The sequence below is a fragment of the Mustela erminea genome, chromosome 6 (genome assembly GCF_009829155.1).
Source record: "Mustela erminea isolate mMusErm1 chromosome 6, mMusErm1.Pri, whole genome shotgun sequence".
NCBI lineage: Eukaryota > Metazoa > Chordata > Mammalia > Carnivora > Mustelidae > Mustela > Mustela erminea.
In genome coordinates this window covers 62,995,212-63,014,760 of record NC_045619.1, presented here as the reverse complement: position 1 = coordinate 63,014,760, position 19,549 = coordinate 62,995,212, and the positions used below count along the sequence as shown (strand labels likewise).

The window sequence follows — 19,549 nt, the reverse complement described above, 5'->3', positions numbered from 1 at the left end:
AATGTCTCTTTCAAGTTACTTAGATTTCCTCTGTCTCATTATTTTTTATCACCAAAAATAACAATTATTTTTAATTACACCTTTAAAAATTTCTTGTGACTGGTAATTAATTACATCCAGTTGTGAGCTTTCATACGAAAATGTATATCTTAAATTTTTAATCTGTATATTTAACCTACCTAATGCTCGTATAATTAGTGAATGGAAACCCACCGCAAGGGATTTCAGTTCAGGTTGAACAGTTCTGAAATAAGATAAAGGCAAAGGCACATTAAACATCTTCAAAATACCAAACCAAGTTCAGTATCAAAACATTTCTCAGTGGCATTGAGATCATGATCAGATGAAAGCCTTCAAGTGATCAGATGAAAGCCTTCAAGTGAATGGCTGACATTATTTCAAGTTTTATTTTCAGTTGTTTTAAAAGGCAAAGAGCTGAGTAATAATTATTATTCTTTTATTTATTCAGCATGTTGAGATTTCAAGACGGTTTAACATTTTCACACTTGATCCTTTGAAATTCTGTAAGTGTGTGGTGGGAACCGACTTTATTATGCTTATGAAGAAACAGTTCTCATGTGACCCATTCAGTTGACACAGGCCATATTCTACAGCAATCCCTTTATTAAGATCTTGGTATGAGAACATTTTTACCATCTTATTTCTGCCATTGCTACTAACAACAAAGTTCACTAATATGATTCATGAACTATGTAATATAACCAGGAGGGTCAAAAAAGTTACTTGTATTCTAGTGTCTAGTGTCTAATGTCTAAAGTCATTTTAAAGGGAGCAAGCACATTTGTATCCTCTCTTAGAAATTAACTCACTTGCATTTGGAAATTTGTTTCCATAATTCCACTGTTCTGTGTTCAATAAGATGATGATACTACCATGTCATTCTGATATTCCTGTGATAGCTTAAAACACTTCATATGAAACAAATTATCCAGCAGCAGTGGCAGGATAGGGGGGAAGCGCAAAAACCTTATCTTTTTTGAAATATTTGATTAAGTGATACAAAGGTGATGGTTGTTTTTTCTTGAGCTGTTTGGATGACTGTATTTGTTCACAGAAAAAAGTAGATGTAGTCGATTTGCCAATCGCCCCCTGAGATATTGCATGCTAGTTCTTCTTGAATAAAGAGATAAATGGTGTTTCACGTTGACTGAGTGACTTGGAGAAGTCATGTAACCTCTTTTAGCACGGGCACTGGTTTTCATATTCCTGGGTTGCTGGGCTCTCCCCCCCCCACACACATGATTTAGATCATTCTTTAATCACACCCAGTCTCCGCTCCTTTTATATCATTCAAACTTCCCTTGTGGTCCCCATTACCTGCAAAATCCTTAGATCCTGAGTTCTTAAGAACCCATTCACTTTCTTATTCTAATGAAGCCTGGCTGCCCCCTGATGGTGCTCTTTCCATACAACTCTTAAAGGGCTGGTTTTCTCTGCAATCTTACTGGGCCTCAGTGTAGATGTCCTTCTTGCTCTTTTTCTTTTAAACACCTCCAGACCCTAGTGTCCCGTCTGAAAAACTTCTAACTCCCCTCAGGTGGTGTGCTATCCTAATATATCATTCCCTAACCTCCTCCTGCCTGTAGATTCTGTAACTACAGATACTAGTATCTTCATCACGTTTCTTGTGATCATTCTTTGGAGATTTTAGTACCTAGACTCTGTCATTTTTTTTCCGAAACTACAGCTGCCACTTTTCCTAATTATAATAATCCATGTAGACCATCCTCCAATGATTTGGTCTCTGGGTTTCTTGACCTCTTCACTCCTTTGGTCTTACCTCACCTACCCCATGGTCATGCTAATCAATACACCTTCCCTAATTCTCAGTTTTGAACACACCCTCACCGGAAGCACCTCTCAACTTTTAAACTCACTCTCTCCAAGAAGGCTCAGGCCCACAGGGCTCTTCAGGCCCTTGCCACCTTCTGCTTTGTGCCAGGTCATCTCCATTTTCATGTCCTCAGTTTTCTCACCATGCTTTCTCCGAGATATAATCATTCCTTTCATAGGCCCTGAACTTTCCTATCCTTCCCAAGCCTTACTGTCTCAGGCAAGCAAAAATGCTTTCATCCAACCCCCACCTTTTCTGCACCTATACCTAGAGAACTGCTGGCTGGAGGAAATCATTCAAATACTCTGACTATGCTCATTTGAAACACAAAACCTCAGGGCCTCCAGTACAATCCTAATGTATTTTACTAGTTCATCTTTCCAGTTTATTCTCCCAGCCTTTAAGATGACTAGTTCCCATTTCCTGATCTCATCTTAAGCCTCTTATTCCTCCTTCCTCTTAGCTGATTACCTTGCTTTTTATTTAACAGAAAAATTAGAAGCAATCAGAACAAAATTTCAATAGCTTTGCATGACTAAATCTACATGTCTATCATTTTATTTTTACCACATAGAAGACATCCCCTTCCTTTTTTTTTTTTTAAGATTTTATTTATTTATTTGACAGAGAGATCACAAGTAGGAAGAGAGGCAGGAGAAAGAGAGGAGAGGCTTAACCCACTGAGCTACCCAGACGCCAAGATACTCCTTTCTATTACAGAGTAAACTCTGTGTACTTGTTTGTGGAGAGCCATCCAGCAGATGCAAGGAGTCACGTAGACGAATATGCCTGAAGATTGAGGAAGTGAGTATGATTGGCTAGGTAGGGTATGGGTGCGCTCGTGGCTGACACATGAACAGCACCAGGAGCCAAGAGAGAAACGCATGATTACTGCTTGAGAACAATAGAGCCCTCTGTGGTTACGTAAGGGTTCACGAGGAGACCGCGTGCACGGGGCAGTGATTGGATAGCTGGGCTGGACCGCCTACATGTATATATTGCCAGAACTTGCTTGAGACGTCAGACGCTAATAGAGACGCTAATAAAGAAGTTTGCTCCTCATCACGTTTGCGGGTCGTTCTTGCTGGCGAGAGCGACACTTGTTATATCTCTTTTAATTGTTCTGCCTTTAATTGTTCCCTCTCTTTTCTACACTATCACTCACCTTCCTCTCTAGGGGATAATTCTTATCAGTGCATAAGCATGCTATAATATCTAGTATAAACAGAAATCTTGAGGCCACACCCCTGCTAACTTACCATTCATTTTCTCTGCTTCTTTTTATAACACTACTCATAAAAATAATTTTCTTATTGGTTATCTACACTTCCCCTTCTTGCATTTTCTCTTGATCCTTTGCAAAGTAGCTTTCTCCCCCCAACCCCCATCTTTATGCATTTTTTTTTTAAGATTTTATTTATTCATTTGACAGACAGAGACCACAAGTAGGCAGAGAGGCAGGCAGAGAGAGAGGAGAAAGCAGGCTCTCCGAGGAGCAGAGAGCCCGATGCAGGGCTCGATCCCAGGACCCTGAGATCATGACCTGAGCCGAAGGCAGAGGCTTTAACCCACTGAGCCACCCAGGAGCCCCTATGCATTATTTTTTTTAAGGCTATCAGTGACAAGCACAAAATGAAATCCAGTGATGTCTTCCTAACCCTTAACTTCCACGACTCGCGCTCTTGGTTTTTCTCCAACCTTATGGGACCTCCTTCTCAGTTTTCTTCAATAGATTCTCCTCTTCTCTGTATCTGGAGATGGAGTGCCTGGACCTTGATTCTGAAATCTTGTTTCTATCTTTACTCAGTCCTTAGAAGATCTTAAAAGTGCCATAAATTTAAACAGCTTCTGTATGTTGCTGATTCCAAAATTTATATCTCCACCTCTAATATTTCTCCATAGGCATCTCAGATTTACAGGGATAGAACAAAGTCTTACTTCTCCACTTTCTCCAAACTACCCTCCCCTAGTCTCACTAGTTTGTTCAACAGTACTACCATCTTCTCAAAGTCGGGCTAAAACCTTGGGATCATCCTTAAACTTTCTTTCTTACCTGCCACATTCAATCCATTAGCAAATCCTATTGACATTGCCTTAAAAACAGAACAAAGGCTGAGATTCATAACACTTTCTATTTCCTTTACCTTCCCAGTCCTCAAGCAAACTGCCATCCTTTGAAGAACTAACATAGCATTCTCTCCTCCCTGTTTCCATTCTTGCATACCAAAAACTTCTTCTCCACTCCAAAGCCAGAGTGATCTTCTAATTGGATAAGTCAGTTGTATAATTCTAATGCTCAAATGTCTCTGTTGGCTTCTCAGTACAATTCGAATAAACTCCAAAGTTGTTACCGTGCCCCACAGGGTGTGTATTTTCTGGACCATGCTCTTCACCTGGCCCCATGTCAGCATTGCTCGCACACTCATTTTTTTTTCAGGTCTCTTATCAAATGACTTCCAATGCTCAATATCTCAATTAGTACCATTTATTTTCCCCCCCTTATATTCTTTTTTTTTTTTTTAAAGATTTTATTTATTTATTTGTCAGAGAGAAAGAGAGTGAGAGCGAGCACAGGCAGACAGAGTGGAAGGCAGAGGCAGAGGGAGAAGCAGGCTCCCTGCGGAGCAAGGACCCCGATGTGGGACTCGATCCCAGGACGCTGGGATCATGACCTGAGCCGAAGGCAGCTGCTTAACCAACTGAGCCACCCAGGTGCCCCCCCCCTTATATTCTTAAGCTGATTTATTTTTCTTCCTAATCCTTAACACTTCTATTTTACACACTTACTTGCTTATTTATTGTTTCTTGGCTTCTACCCTGACCAGTCCCTCATCTCTCACCACTCCTGGAAGCTAGTGAAAGCAAGAACATCATCACTTTGCTCACACTGTTCTGTCCTTAGCACCTATAATTGTGCCTGACACACAAAAAGAATAGATTGAATCAGTGACTATTATCACTAATGCTTAGTCTAATTTTAGTAACAGCCTTATGATATAAGCATTGGAAAATTATTAATAGGCTGAGGTTTACATTTTTATTCTACAGTCTGCTTCACAGAAGTTTTCTTCAATAAAATCAAAGGCTGGTGAGAGATTAGTATATGTTTTTGACAAGGGTAATGTTTAACGTAACCTAATTAATGACATTATAAAAGACATTAATGAAACAATGATCTCTAAAACATAAATGACATTATAAGTGTATAATGTCATTAAAAATAAATATTTGAAACAAGATGGGATTGGGAGGGAGACAAACCATATGTGACTCTTAATCTCACAAAACAAGCCGAGGGTTGCTGGGGGGAGAGGGGTTGGGGAAAGAGGGGTGGGGTTATGGACATTGGGGAGGGTATGTGCTATGGTGAGTGCTGTGAAGTGTGTAAACCTGGCGATTCACAGACCTGTACCCCGGGGGATAAAAATATATTATATGTTTATAAAAAATAAAAAAGTAAAAAAAAAAAAAATATATATATATATATGACATTAATGAAACAACGATCTGTAAAACCCTCTTTTACCCTGCAAGAGATTCTAAATTGAAAAGCTAAGACTTACTAAGATAAAGAACAAAATACAAATTTGTGTTCCAAATATATTATAGGAAAATATGTACATTATTAGTTGTATTGATAGTCTAATATAAATAAAAATGTTTTTAAAATGTCATACTTACTTAAAAATCAGCATGATAGTAGGGGTGCTTCCCAATGAAGAGAAAAAATAATTCACGACTTGCACCAATAAATAGATATAAAATTTTTTTGTACATTGACTGTCTCTTGGGCATTCACCCAAAGTCACTGAATTATTTTTGTTCTGAACACCAGTTACTTCCACACAACTACAGTTATAAAACACCTAAAAAATAGTTTTTGAAATATTACAGAATATATTTAGAAGATATGGCTGGGCTATAAATACATTTCATTATATTTAAAGAAGTCTCATCTATTCAAGCTAAATTATTTACAATGCTTAAAGAAATTATTCTGAAAATACAGTTGTTTAATAGTTGAAAGGCAAAAAGTTCCTGGATTCCTCTCTAAACAACAACAACAAAATATTCAATTCGCTATTAACATTTAATTTATACCTAAATTAAAAATTAGGAAAAGATAAAAAAAATTAATGTTTGAAACACTGTATACAATTTCTCATTAATATATGTTTCTTTAAATAAATTTTTCTCCCTCTCATTTGTACTTTCTATACAACACCTAGGTACTATTCTCAACAATGCTACTAAGTGTCAGGAGCAGGAAGAGAAGGGAAGGGAAGGATTACTAAAAAAATCCAGAAAATATAGTTTTGTGGGGAGCAAAATCTGGCAATAGAGCTACCCATAGAATGGGTCCAAGCCCAGGACCCTGAGATTATGACCTGAGCCAAAGGCAGAGGCTTTAGCCCACTGAGCCACCCAGGTGCCCCAAGATATGAGTTTTTAAATACGGTCCTTTGGTCACATTTGTGCAAATTCATGGCCTGGCTTCAAAGAATCCAGGTGCTTTATTCTTCAAAGTTCTCAGTGCCCTTCAACAATACAATTAGTAGCAAGAAAAAGTTAGAAAAAGTTTGAAAATCAAAGACAGAACTGTGTGGTAGAGAGCAATGATCATAGCTGATTATACTAATGTTGGTGATAAGAAAATGGCCCAGGATATGGCTCCTCAATTTTGTGAGATACTCAGTAGATTGGAAGTGGAATAGAGAACACGATACCCAATCCCCAATTACTGGAAATAAACTCAGAGAATTAGGAAGAGTCCATAGTTTGCATGGAAGGAAATATTTTGAGTGAAGAAGGAAATGACATTTCTGTTGAAAATGTTAGGAATAGGTAGGCAAAAGCCCAAATTATCTAGGATAGAAGTGCCACCCTTGGAGAAATCAAAATTCGAAGCCAAGAATTGGACAGTCAAAGTGAGCATGAAGTCTTGATTAATTTTTTGGAAAGTGAAAGTGTAGTGAGCCTAAAGATAAACTTGTCAGAACTACATACAAAATGGCATATAGATTTTTGTCCTGGAAAGGAAGGGAGTACTAACAAGTGGTTGGATCAGAACTTTCCCCTAATTTCCGAAGGATAAAGTACCTCTAATTTAATCTAATTAGTAAAATGAGGTGCTTCTTAGGTGTCCTAAATGCATTTAAATTCCAGAAGGTCATGTTCTCATAAACTCAAGAAGGGAAAGTGGGAATAATCTCAAATGAGATTTAAGCAACAGGAAAACCTATCTGTGTTTCGAGCAGGATTTTACGTGAGGCTTTCATTTACACAACAGCCCAGCCATCACAATGACAGACAATATTAGGAGTCTTTGTCTATTCTCTATTTACTAGAGACCTTACTTACAGATTTGATAAGTAATTGTTAAATCAAATCTGCGATGTTGATCAAGGAGAGAAGAGAGAGTAAAAACAAATACTCACCATAGAATTTTTATAGCCACTTGAAGATTTGCATCCTGCTAGACAAGGTGACATGTAAGTTATTCCATTGTCTCCACAGACTGGTTCCCAGTGACTTTCATCACAATTGCAGTCTGAGTTGCAATAAGAAAGTGGTACATTTATATGAGATGCCACTGGATTATTTCTGGAAATATAAGGTAGACACATATCAAAAAGAGAGAGAGAGAAAGAAGAAGGAGGGAAGAGAGGAGAAGAGAGAAAGAGAAGGATTGGAAAGGAGAGCCAAGAGAAAGGAGGAAAAGGAGAAGGGCATTAGGAAAGAGAGAGAGGAAGAGGGAGGCAGGGGGGAAGGTGAGAAACAAGGAAAACAATAGGACTTTAATGAGACAGTGAAATATGATGAGTGATGATGTCAAAAAGGCATTTTTATATACTATTTATTAACTTAACACCTCCTATCCTACCCAGACATAAAGAGGTTCCATAAAATTTATATGAGAGGTCTTTGTGATTCTCCTGAGAAATTACTCATTAAACAAGTCACTTCATTTCTCTGAGACTCCGTTTTCTCTTCAATAAGGTGATAGACTAAAGTTCTTCCCAGCTTACTGTAAAGTCTCATGAATCTGTGTTATTTAGTTCAAATTTAAAAATCTATATTTCAACTACATAAGAATTTCAGAACCCCTAAGGATCAATTTTTTTAAAAATCAAGAATAATAAAATTAGTTGAGAAAGACTAGAAATACTCTATACACTTTTTAAATGAAATGACAACATACTTTATAATGATTATCTGTAAAACACGGTTATATTTGTAAAATATAATCTTATAATATGGCTAAAGTTTAAAAAATGAATTATTTGTATAATTAATTTTCTGATTATAGATTAAAATTCATAAAAATTCATAAAAATCTTGATATAATTGAGAAATTGATAAATTCTCTTTGAATAAGGAAGTAATTTACATGAAGAAGGAGATTCAGAAATTTGTAAAGTCTATTACCAATAATTTTACTAAAATGCATCTAATACCTAATTCTGTTTGGTAACATACAACTGGGAGATGTTAAACATAAAGATTGGGGCACCTGGGTGGCTCAGTGGGTTAAAGTCTCTGCCTTCAGCTCAGGTCATGATCCCAGGGTCCTAGGATCAAGCCTCACATTGGGCTCTCTGCTCAGCAGGGAGCCTGCTCCTTCCACCACCCCCCCCCCCCCGCGCCTCTCTGCCTGCCTCTACCTACTTGTGATCTGTCTAATAAATAAAATCTTTAAAAGAAAATACATGAGAATACACAAGCACACATCATTAGAAAATATCACTCTACACTCATGAGAAAAAAAGAATGAAAAAGGCAAATACCATCCTGGTATTATTATAAAAAATAGATTAGATTAGATTATTATTAAAAATACAATTAGAATGTGCTTCAGTAAGGTCTCAGGAACCCCCATAGACCCTCAGATCACATTCTGAGAACCTCTGTACTAATTCATACTTCAAAAACTTACTCCTGTTACTAGTACTTCATAAATGTTAAATACATCAATTCTGTAATTTGCTATCATTAAACTATGAGTTTCATGAAGGCAGTGATCTTATAAATATTATTGACCTTTAATGAGGCACTTGGTAAATTTTTATTGAATGGAGAGAATCCCACACAACTCTAGTTGCTTTCTTTTGAAGAGATGGCCCGGTTACTAGACTTATTTTTAGGCAACTGGCTCTAAAGCCACTCTAAAGCATGCCTGACAGCTTGGGAGCCCTTGAAACTACTGATGTGATGCAGCATCAGTTTGGAGTCATTGTATGACTTCAAGTAAGTCAGTTCCCCTGGTTCTCAACTAATAAATGAAGAGGATATAAGAGGTTTGGGGTGTCATGATCTTTAAGGTTCTTTTACCTCAAAAGTTCAATGTTCTAAAGTACTGTGTATTCGCTGGAGTGGATAATGGTGGATTAGAAGGAAGCTGAGAGATAATTCAAGACTAGTTTGACAGATCTCCAAGAATAGGATGGTGTTAAGGTAAAGAAATGTAAGGAAAATTGACAAGTTCAAACTGACAGCTCATAAGATCCAGAGTATAAATGCTCAGAGCCAATAATAAGCAGCAATTATAGTTACTCAACTGTTATCCAAAGATCTTTCCTTGTTGTCTGAATGTGAACCTTCCTAAGCTTAAATTATTGGCTATTTTCAAGAGGTGATAAAAAATCTATACCAAACTCCTGCCCCTAATATGGGGTAGAACTATAGTACTAGGAATACTTCAAAAACATGATAATAACACAAAGTAAAGGTTTTATATGGTCTGACATACAATTATGTATAGGATATTTGTTGACTCTACCACTAATAGCAATATTACCAGAATAAATAGTATTAGCTTGCAGGAAAGGAGAATTCAGTACAATATAAGGAAGTGCTTTCTTATAAATGTAGTTATTAACCATTAAAATTAATGGTAGATAAGAATTACTCAGTCACTTTTTGGGAAATGTTATTTATATTCCTCTTACAATGCAGCCAAAATTGTAGTAGTTAAGACTTAAAGTTTTGTAGTCTAAACTCCCCAATTTAACTCAGAATCTTAATACTGTTAGTTAGGTAATCTGTGTTCTCTCTAAGCTCTGTTCTTCCTACCTATGAAACGGGAGTAAAAGTACCTATCTTCATTATAGCACCCCATAAAGGATAACTATCATTATTACAACTTTTGTAGGTCTTCTTCTAGAAATAAAAGGAAAACTTTTTGAGATCTTAGGAAGTGGACATTTTAAGATTTTGTAAATTGAAATTTCTCAAAAGAAAGTTTAGCTAAGATTGCTATCTGCACTCTTTTCCTTATAGTCTTTTACATTGGATAGTTTATACATTTTGCAACTAATATATTGATATATACAAACCCATCATAGGTCAAAGTTAGGCCAGCAACTGATCTGTTTTCACAAATTAATGCAAAATTTAATAGTTGAAATGTGAAAGCCAATACACTGGTACAAAAGGAAAATTTGGCAATTCCAAGCAAGGTAAGTTTGAATTTTTTAATAATATATCCTCCTATAAATATTCCAGTTGCAACAGTTGGTAAGGTTATGGTTCCTAGAAATAAAGGAAGAGAAAAAGATTGTGATTATATAAATACGGTTATTCTGAAATATCTTTATAAAGGAAACACAGAGTGCATCAACCAAATTCATCCCATCTTATTCTGTAAGTAGAAAGCTGATAGCCCTGGGTGTAGGTAGAAGACCAGTGTACTGCATAGGAGAAAGAGAAATAATTTCTTGATGCCAATGCTGAGGATCTGGGTTCCCCAATAGCAAAAGTGACTAGGATATTTGAATGTATTAATCAATGGTTTTTATGAGGGACTTTTTTTTATCCTGGAAAACAGCAACAAAATTATCATCTTCCTGCCTGTAAGTCTTGCATCCTACCATCTAAAATCCTTTACACGCTGAACACTATATCAAAAACTAGTGATGTACTATATGTTGGGTAATTGAACATAGTAAAAAAGTAAAGAAACAAAAAACAAAACCCTTTACATCTCCTCAAACAGCAACAACAAATTCAGGCTGGGAACAAAATAAAAAACAAAAAAACAAAACCCTTTACATCTCCTCAAACAGCAACAACAAATTCAGGCTGGGAACATGACCTGGGAGTCAAACTTAACTCTCACAGTTTAAATTTTTATCTAAAGCTCAATAAAAGTATCCAACAAAATTATTATTTTCTTGCTTACTAATGACCTATTCACATACCACTTGATAAATTCAGTTCAATTTATCAAATATTTATTGAGTTTCTATAATGTGTTGAGTACTGTACAGGGTAATGTACTGCTCTCCCAAGAATCTCATACTGGGGGTGAGGAAAGAATGATGTAACAAAACCTTTTCTTATATGTCATTGGAAATAGATATTATAACAAAATAACTCCTAAAATATGATACTTATTTGAATTATATAGACGTCAATGATGTGTTTAAGTTGATTTTTCTTTTGTCCCATTTTTTTGTATGTAGCTGAGTCCTGATTCAAAGTGCATGAATTATGAAATTATAATGATTAAATTACAAAAGGAATTGTCTTGGGATTTCAACCTTATAAAATCAGTTATGCAGATGCTATAGCTAAATGTTCCATTCACACACAACTTTCTTTTAGCAATTCATCGTCTCAAAAATAACATGAGAGACAGCCCCAAATGCAGAGAAATAATGATGTTACGAGATCAACAGATTTGATAAAACTTGCAAAAGAATAATTAGAAATTATATTTGCTAAAATATAAAATTACCTTCACAAAGAAATGTCACTTGAATCTCAATTACTTGGTAGTATTTAGCTTATCAAGTGAATATAAATAATGTGTCTTACCAAGTAAAATGTTAGCCTCAGATGCTGACTGACCATACTGTTGCTCTATATATTTGAAGACATAAGTAATAGCACCAATATGGCTACTGGCTAGCAGTAATGACAAAAACTGTACTATAACATACAGAGGGTTGGTAAGGATGCTTTTCAAGGACTGGAAAAAACCTATAAAATATAAAAATAAGGTATTATAATACAGCTTAAATATAGGTTAATATATTAATTTTATAAATGTAATAAAAGTTATAAAAGATTGAAAATTACCTAAACATGTAACATAGAAAGTCAGAGTACTCTACATTCCTGTCAACCATTTTTTATATTTTCCTTCATTTTCCCATATGTACATTAATATCTACTCAGTTTATTTTACCCCAAAATGAAATCATGCATGCTGTTTTACAACTTGCTCAGGTCACTTCATATTTATTCTTAGCACTCTACCATACAGCAGCATATTTCATTAATTCATTTATTCCTTCATTTAACAAATATTTGGTTTTCAACTGGGTCCCAGGCAATATGCTAAATGCTCAAGAAACCAAGGTGAATAGACATACAATGTCTCTTATTTGTTAGTACTTAATATTGTTATGTTAATAATAAATTTATTAAGTAAAAATTTACCTTAAAGACAGCATAATTCAAAGTTCACAAAAATGAGAAGACTAAAGTTTAAAAAATTATAAAGTTCAGTTTAGTACCAGGACTCTGATCTGATTCCTAGTAGAGAGCTTTTCTACTATAAAATACTGTATCAGTAAATCTGGTAGTATTATAAATCACTTTTCTTATGGTGCAAGAAGAGGAAGAGAATAATAATGTTGCATTTCAGGTGACATTATGACAATAATAGTACAGCAACTTGTGCCTACAAACAGGTGTGTAAGAAATTATCATTTCTGTTTGTGCTAAGAATTTTGTTATCTGGGTCTGTAATCAGAAGGTTAACCAACTGTAATAGAAGTTAAAAGTTGGAGGAATTTTTTAGAAAAAAATAGTAGTATCAGAGTCTAGCAAGACAGAACCAGATGTAGTTATTTAGAGAGGGATGATATGGACTTTGAAACACCTGTCTCTATAGATCTCTAAAGGTTTCCATCAGATATTGTCAGAACTAAGCTTTCTATCCAATGGCAACAAAGAAATAGTTTCATCTACTTTCACTGAAATTAATAATTCCAAATTGATTATACATGTGAAATACTTACCAGTAATATTTTCACTAACATTCTGCCCATGATTGGTCACATTAGCCATTTGAGTCCTTTCTTCATTTGTTTTGAGCAAGTCCAAAGATGTTTCTTTCTGTGATTTATCCAGATTTTTGGGCAGGAAGAAGAACGGTATAGAAGACATAATAGATAATGTTCCAGCCACAAGGAAACCAAGCCACCAAGCACCAACCCAACGAGAGTCCTTAGGAGTTATTCTGATATTGCCTAGAATAAAGAATTAGAAGCAGCCAGGCAAAAAATCATTTTGCAATGCAATAAATTCTGAGCAATAATGATTGTTGTCCTTCAGAGATGAAAAAAGTAAACTATATTACATCAATTCAGAGATGCTATTTTTTTTTTTTTATTTTGCTCACACTTCATACACAAATAGTCGGCAAAGGGCTATTGAAAAAGTGAATCCAATATTTGGAAGAATGGTGCCCTGTACTTGAAGAACATTATTATGTTACCTTGTTTTGATTATACTTACTGAGATCTACATATCCAATATCCACATACATTTTAGCAAACAGAGATCCCTGTATAAAGCCAATGATTGGACCAACCATTGATAGTGCATGCAAGGTACCTGAAAATATTATAAAACAATTTTATCAGATGCCAAGAATACATGGTTCTTTTTCAATATGTTTTTGAAAGTAACATTATACATGTCTAAAAGTATTTTTTTAGTAAGTAAAAGAATGAAGTTAGGAACACGATTATTTCAAGGGTAGACGCAGGGAAAGTAGTCATAAAGTCTAGTATTTTCTGTACATTACCTAAATAAAAAGAAGAATGTCCTTCTTCAGCAAAATCATCAATGTAAGAAATCCCCAAGGGTGCTATGGGGGTTTCCCCAATTCCACGGAGCATATTACCCAGGAGTACATATATCCATATATATGACCCAGACTCCTTTTCACAACCTATGTAGACGAGATAGTGTTTTATTTTAAATATTAATTTTAGCATTCTTATTAGTAACTCAACTACTTTAATGCCTTTATTATTTCATTTAAGATTTTTTGCTTTTTTCTAATTGTAAGAATGATTCATACTCATGTTATAAAATTTGAAAATATAGAAAAGCAAAAAGTAAACAAGTAAAAATAAAATTATCTATAACCCCACCAAACGCAGAGAGTTGTTCCTTGTGTTTGTTATATCCTCCACATTTTTAGTTCACATATAAATATTTATGTATTTTGTATGTATATAATATTTATGTACATTATATACTTAAAAGTCCAGCTCATATTATAATGTACTTTTTTATACTTAACACCATATTATGTCAATTTTCCCATGTTTGAAGATTTCTTTTATACCAGAATTTTAATCACTGTATGGCAGTATGCTGAATAAAAGTTTTGTAATTTATTTAATCAATCCCTTACTTTTTACTCATGAAATATTTTTCTTAAGATCTTACTTATTATTTGATAGAAAGAGAGCAAGCATGAGTGGGATGAGGGGCAGAGAGAGAAGCTGACTCCCTGCTGAGCAGGGACCCTGAGGAGGGACTAGATTCTAGGGACTCCAGGATCATGGCCTGAGCTGAAGGCAGAAGTTTAACTGACTGAACCATCCAGGCACCCCTCATGAAACATTTCTAAGTTTCCATTTTGTTAAACAGGAACACCATGGCTATCATTATAAATAAATCCTTGTGTACATTCTTGATTATTTTCCTAAGTCAATAAAAGTAGAATTGCTGATTTAAGCATATTGCATATTTTTATTCTTTACTATATTGAAAATTATCTTTCAAAGAGTTAGAAACTTATACACTCCCAGCAATGCATAAGATGTTTTTCCCTCTATCATTCCTTTTTATTTTTGATAAAAATAGGTGAACATTTTTTTATATTTAATGTTTTTCTAATAGAAACATCTAAAGGTAAAAAAAATTATGATCATAATTTGTATCTCAATAGGTAAAAAAATATTTAATTGGTATAATAACTAGTGTTTTCATAAAATTATATTTTTTACATATTTATACCACTCCCCTAATTTAAATGCATATATTCTTTGCCAATTTCCTACTGAAATATTCTTCTTTTCTTATTACTTCTTAAAAGCTCTTTATATGTTAACATTGTTTTTTCTTATATACATAAGATGCAAATGTTTTTCCTATTTTTAATCACTTTTGCTTATAAATATCATAATCATTTTTACAGATATAATTAAGTTGACCAGTTTTCAAATATTTATTAGCGACACTATCAATTCTTACCTTTTTCTGCTACCTCAGGTGATGTTCTATTGAGTAACAAATTTTGATCAAATGAACAAGTTGATAAGCTTGATGTTAAATTTTCTGATGGATGAATAAGAGTTTCTTTGGAATACCTGTAACTGTAAAATATCACCAGATTTAAAATTTTGCTTATCTACTGAATAGTTACACTTTCCCAGACATACAGAGGAATTTTCTCACTTTAATTGCACAATTTTCTTCTCTAAATTATCAGAATCCTTTTTGTCAATTTCCCAGCCTGAATTTTAGGGGAAGTGATGGGTAAAAATGAAATGGGAATGCCCACTAAGACATATTATTCAATACTTCCCAGGAAAGGTGGACTATCATTCTAGGAGTGCTTATAATCTGTTCAAGATATGAAATACCTTGATTTCAGGTTTTGTTTAAAAAACAAAACAAAACAAAAAACAACCCCACTGTGTCTATCCATCCATTTGAATTATCTTCAAAAGTGATTAACTTTCTGTTACCACTTACTAAATTTTAGAATGGCATTTACAAGTCAATCTACAAACATACCAATTCATCTACATTTTTAAAAATATTTTATTTATGTATTTTTTTGAGAGAGAGAGGGCACATAAGAGAGCACAAGCAGGGGTGGGGGAGAGAAGGGGAGTGGCAGAGGGAGAGGGACTGGCTACTGAGCAAGGAGCCTGACTGGGGAGGGGGTGCTTAATCCCAGGCCCCTGGGATCATAACCTGAGCCAAAGGCAGATGCTTAGCAGACTGAGCCTCCCAGGCACCCCTCATCTACATTTTTTTAAATCAATAACCTGTTTGGTCTTCTTTCGTAGATATTCTTGCCCTCCTCCTTCTCACATACACTCAACTTTCTGAGTCTACAAAACTCAGTTTTAAAAAAATTTTGTCCAGTTTGATGAGGAAGAACTTAATAACAACAGAGATGGAGCTAGAATAGGGACAAATGCTGATCCAAAGATGCTGAGGTGTCCTGTGACCCTCAAGGGCAACCAACTGCGAGCCAGGCATTGTGCTCAGCTCCAGAGAACTAGAAATAAAACACACAGCTTTTGTACTCAGGGTATTTTTACTCTATAAAATAAACATATATAATAAAACATGTGGTAAGTTTAATATAACAAGTCCTGAGTTGTCACAAAGGCAAAGGGTATGATTAGCTTTCCTTGGAGGTGGGAGAGGCGGTGGATTATAGAATTCATGATGAGGATGACATGTGAAATAAATCTTAGTAATGGATAAGAGCAAAGAGTAAGAGTAATGGATAGGAGTTAATTAGGTAGACAAAGGAGGAAAATTATTCAAGGTTATAGAAACACCATGTGCAAAAATATAACATATTATGACACATTTGGAAAACCACAAACCTAGAGTGTGGTTCTCCACCGCAGAGAGCAAAGTTAGATGAAGCTAGGAAGACAGTAAAAACATATGTAAATGTGTTTAGATATTACTCCATAGGCAATAGGCATTCAATATTTTCAACTGTGACCAACAGTAAGAAATACATTTTCATCACAACCACAACATATGTACACATATGCACACACACTCACAAATATATGTACAATCAAAATAAAAGTTTTACAGAACAATGTTTGTTCTCACATTGTATACTCTTCTATTTTATTCTATCCTCTACTCTCAAAAATTGTTGATTTTGATAATCTGAATTGATTTATTGGTCCACTCACAGTTCAGAATCTGACACTTGAAAAACATTGCTACAGGAAATTGGGAGATTTAAGCAGGAGTAAAATAATTAGATTTGTGTTTTAAAATGAATATTTTAGTATAGAATATGAGTTAGAATGGAGTTGAGACTAAAGGCAAAAAAATCAAGACCAGAGATGTGGGAAGCTTCAACAAAGTTAGGAACAATAGGGATGAAAGAAGGAAACAACTTTGACAGATAGAAGGTAGAATAAGCAATATTTGGTGACCACTTGCCATGTGTATTGAAATAATGAAAGAATCTACAATGAGCCCCCTTGTCTTTGGTTTCAGTTCCTTGTGGCTAAATGGGTCATTTTTGAAAGAGTGAAAAATCTGAGCCAGTTTTGGCACGGTGATGAATTTGGTTTTGAATATATAGATGGGAAATTCTTATTGGATGTTAGGCAAGAGATACCCATGAGGTGATTGATTATATAGACCTGAGTATAAGAAAAAGTCAATATATGTGGTTGCTACATTTAATGCACATACTTCATACAAATAATCTAGAATGAAAAATGAAGAAGGTTGAAGAGAGAGCTTAGGCGATACTGACATTATGGTGTTAGCAGCAGAATAAAACAGTGGGCATGACAAAGCCACAAATATAGGAAATAAATCAAGAAACATAATACAATGAAAATAAAAAGAAGCAGTACCAGGAAGAAGAAAGTACTTATGAGGGTCAAATAAAGGGGGGTGGGGAGGGAATTACTATGGTAATCAAAAGATATGACTGTTGGCTTTGGCAATGAGTAAGTAATTAATATTTTTAGCAGAAACAGTTCATTGTCTCTCAATATCCATTATTCTCTCCTTCCATTGTAATAGAAGTTTGGATTTTTAGCTAGGAGCATGGCAATCTGGAATAAAGTCTAGTTATTACATTGTCTTGATATTTGAATGTGAGATGTAACAAAGTTCTGGTCAATGTGAAGTTAGCAGTACTTCTGAAATACTGAAAATACTTCTTAAGCACCAGCCAGCATGCACTGTTTCTTCTTGTTCTTCTTCCCTTCTTTTATCTTGTTGCATGAAATAACATCGTCACAATTTGGAACATGAGGTTGAGGGCATGCAAGGCAGAGCTATACAATAAAAAGAAGCAGGAACCTATCATGCCTGGTCTGGCTACATTACTTTTTTATGTAGAAAATAAGCTTCTATCTTATTTAAGTCATCACCATTTTAGGTTTTCTGTCATTAGCATCTGACTCTAATCGTAAATAAATCATGACCTTAAGAACAATACTCTCAACAGAAATGATAGTGGGTTAGGTGATAAACTTTTATTTTTTTATTATTTTTTAAAGATTTTATTTATTTATTTAACAGACAGAGATCACAGGTAGGCAGAGAGGCAGAGAGAGACAGGAGGAAGCAGGCTCCCCGCGGAGCAGAGAGCCCAATGTGGGGCTCGATCCCAGGACTCTGGGATCATGACCTGAGCCGAAGGCAGAGGCTTTAATCCACTGAGCCACCCAGGCACCCGGTGATGAACTTTTATTGAGTATAAATAAAATCTTATAGACAAAGACATGAAGTATATGTTATACCAAAAAGTCACAAAAATGCATTTATTTCCTAGGAAACTGTATAACTTCCTTTGTGCTATTCATATTTCAAAATCAACAAAAGCTATGGCTGACAAAGCAATAATTTAGTTATAACATAGAAAATATACTTCATTTCTACACATGTTTAGTGGGTATTCTTCTCAGAAGATGATTGCTTAATTTATAAGTAAATGATAATTAATGACATAGAGCTGTTTAACACTTACTATCCCATAAAGAAATGTGGTAAAGCAGTCAAAATACTTCCAGTTCCCATAATGAAGCAACCAATTCCAATTATCTTTGGTCTGTGTAGTTTGGATCCAAAGTAACTCACAAATACAATCACAAGCAAATTTCCTAAAAAGAGAATTAAATTATTTTGATATGATTCACTATCACAAACAATGCCAGTACAATTTTGTGTCCAAAAGAATGGAAAGCCCCAGAATGAATATGAATAAAGCACAAGACATGGTGTTTTTCCCCAAAGATCATGTAATTTAATTCAGGAGATGAAAGTATTTACATTAAACTACTCACTGTAAATTTATATGATGTTAAGAAGAAGAAGAATGAAATTTAGATAGGAAATAAAGTACCTGAATAACTTGGTCTTATTAATGAAGCAAAATTTTATTAAAGAATTGGGAGTTGACTGAATTGTTTTTGACTGGAAATAAAAAAAGCAGAAAATCTTCCTGACCTGAGAGAAAGGTGTTCACTCAAACATTTATTAACTCACTCCTACCACTCTTTAAATTCCTAGTAAGTACCTGCCATAGAGCTAGGAGCTAGAAATATAAAGAAGGGAATAAACCATAGTATTTGTCCTCCAGAAACTTACATACCGGTGATAAAAATAAGTAGATGAACAGAGGTGCTACTGGACAACAGAAAGGAAAAGGTAGGGGTTACAATAAAGTTTCCTGGAGGAGAGGCCACTTGAGATGTAATGTAGACATAAGTTATTTAGATTAAAAAGGAGAAGAAGAGCATTCCAAGTCAAGAAGTAATGACCAACCGGACTCACCTGGAGCTACATGTATAATAACAAATAAACAACAACCAAGAATTACTGAACATTTGATGGAGGGAAAAAAGCATGTAATAACAGCACCAAAATGAA

The 19,549-nt window shown here is 34.8% G+C and overlaps 1 protein-coding gene across 4 annotated transcripts in view; it reads right to left on the bottom strand.

Annotated features, from left to right (window-relative positions):
- SLCO1B3 (solute carrier organic anion transporter family member 1B3) overlaps positions 1-19,549 on the bottom strand; it is a 65,415-nt gene that overhangs the window by 5,702 nt on the left and 40,164 nt on the right. For all 4 annotated transcript variants that reach the window (XM_032347488.1, XM_032347489.1, XM_032347490.1 and 1 more), the window contains 10 exons: positions 18,648-18,780; positions 15,140-15,261; positions 13,677-13,823; positions 13,385-13,483; positions 12,886-13,116; positions 11,675-11,839; positions 10,192-10,387; positions 7,294-7,459; positions 5,537-5,721; positions 180-244 (listed from right to left, as the gene is read on the bottom strand). In XM_032347488.1, the coding sequence (XP_032203379.1) occupies positions 180-244; positions 5,537-5,721; positions 7,294-7,459; positions 10,192-10,387; positions 11,675-11,839; positions 12,886-13,116; positions 13,385-13,483; positions 13,677-13,823; positions 15,140-15,261; positions 18,648-18,780 (1,509 nt within the window). The remainder of the gene's footprint in view (positions 1-179; positions 245-5,536; positions 5,722-7,293; positions 7,460-10,191; positions 10,388-11,674; positions 11,840-12,885; positions 13,117-13,384; positions 13,484-13,676; positions 13,824-15,139; positions 15,262-18,647; positions 18,781-19,549) is intronic.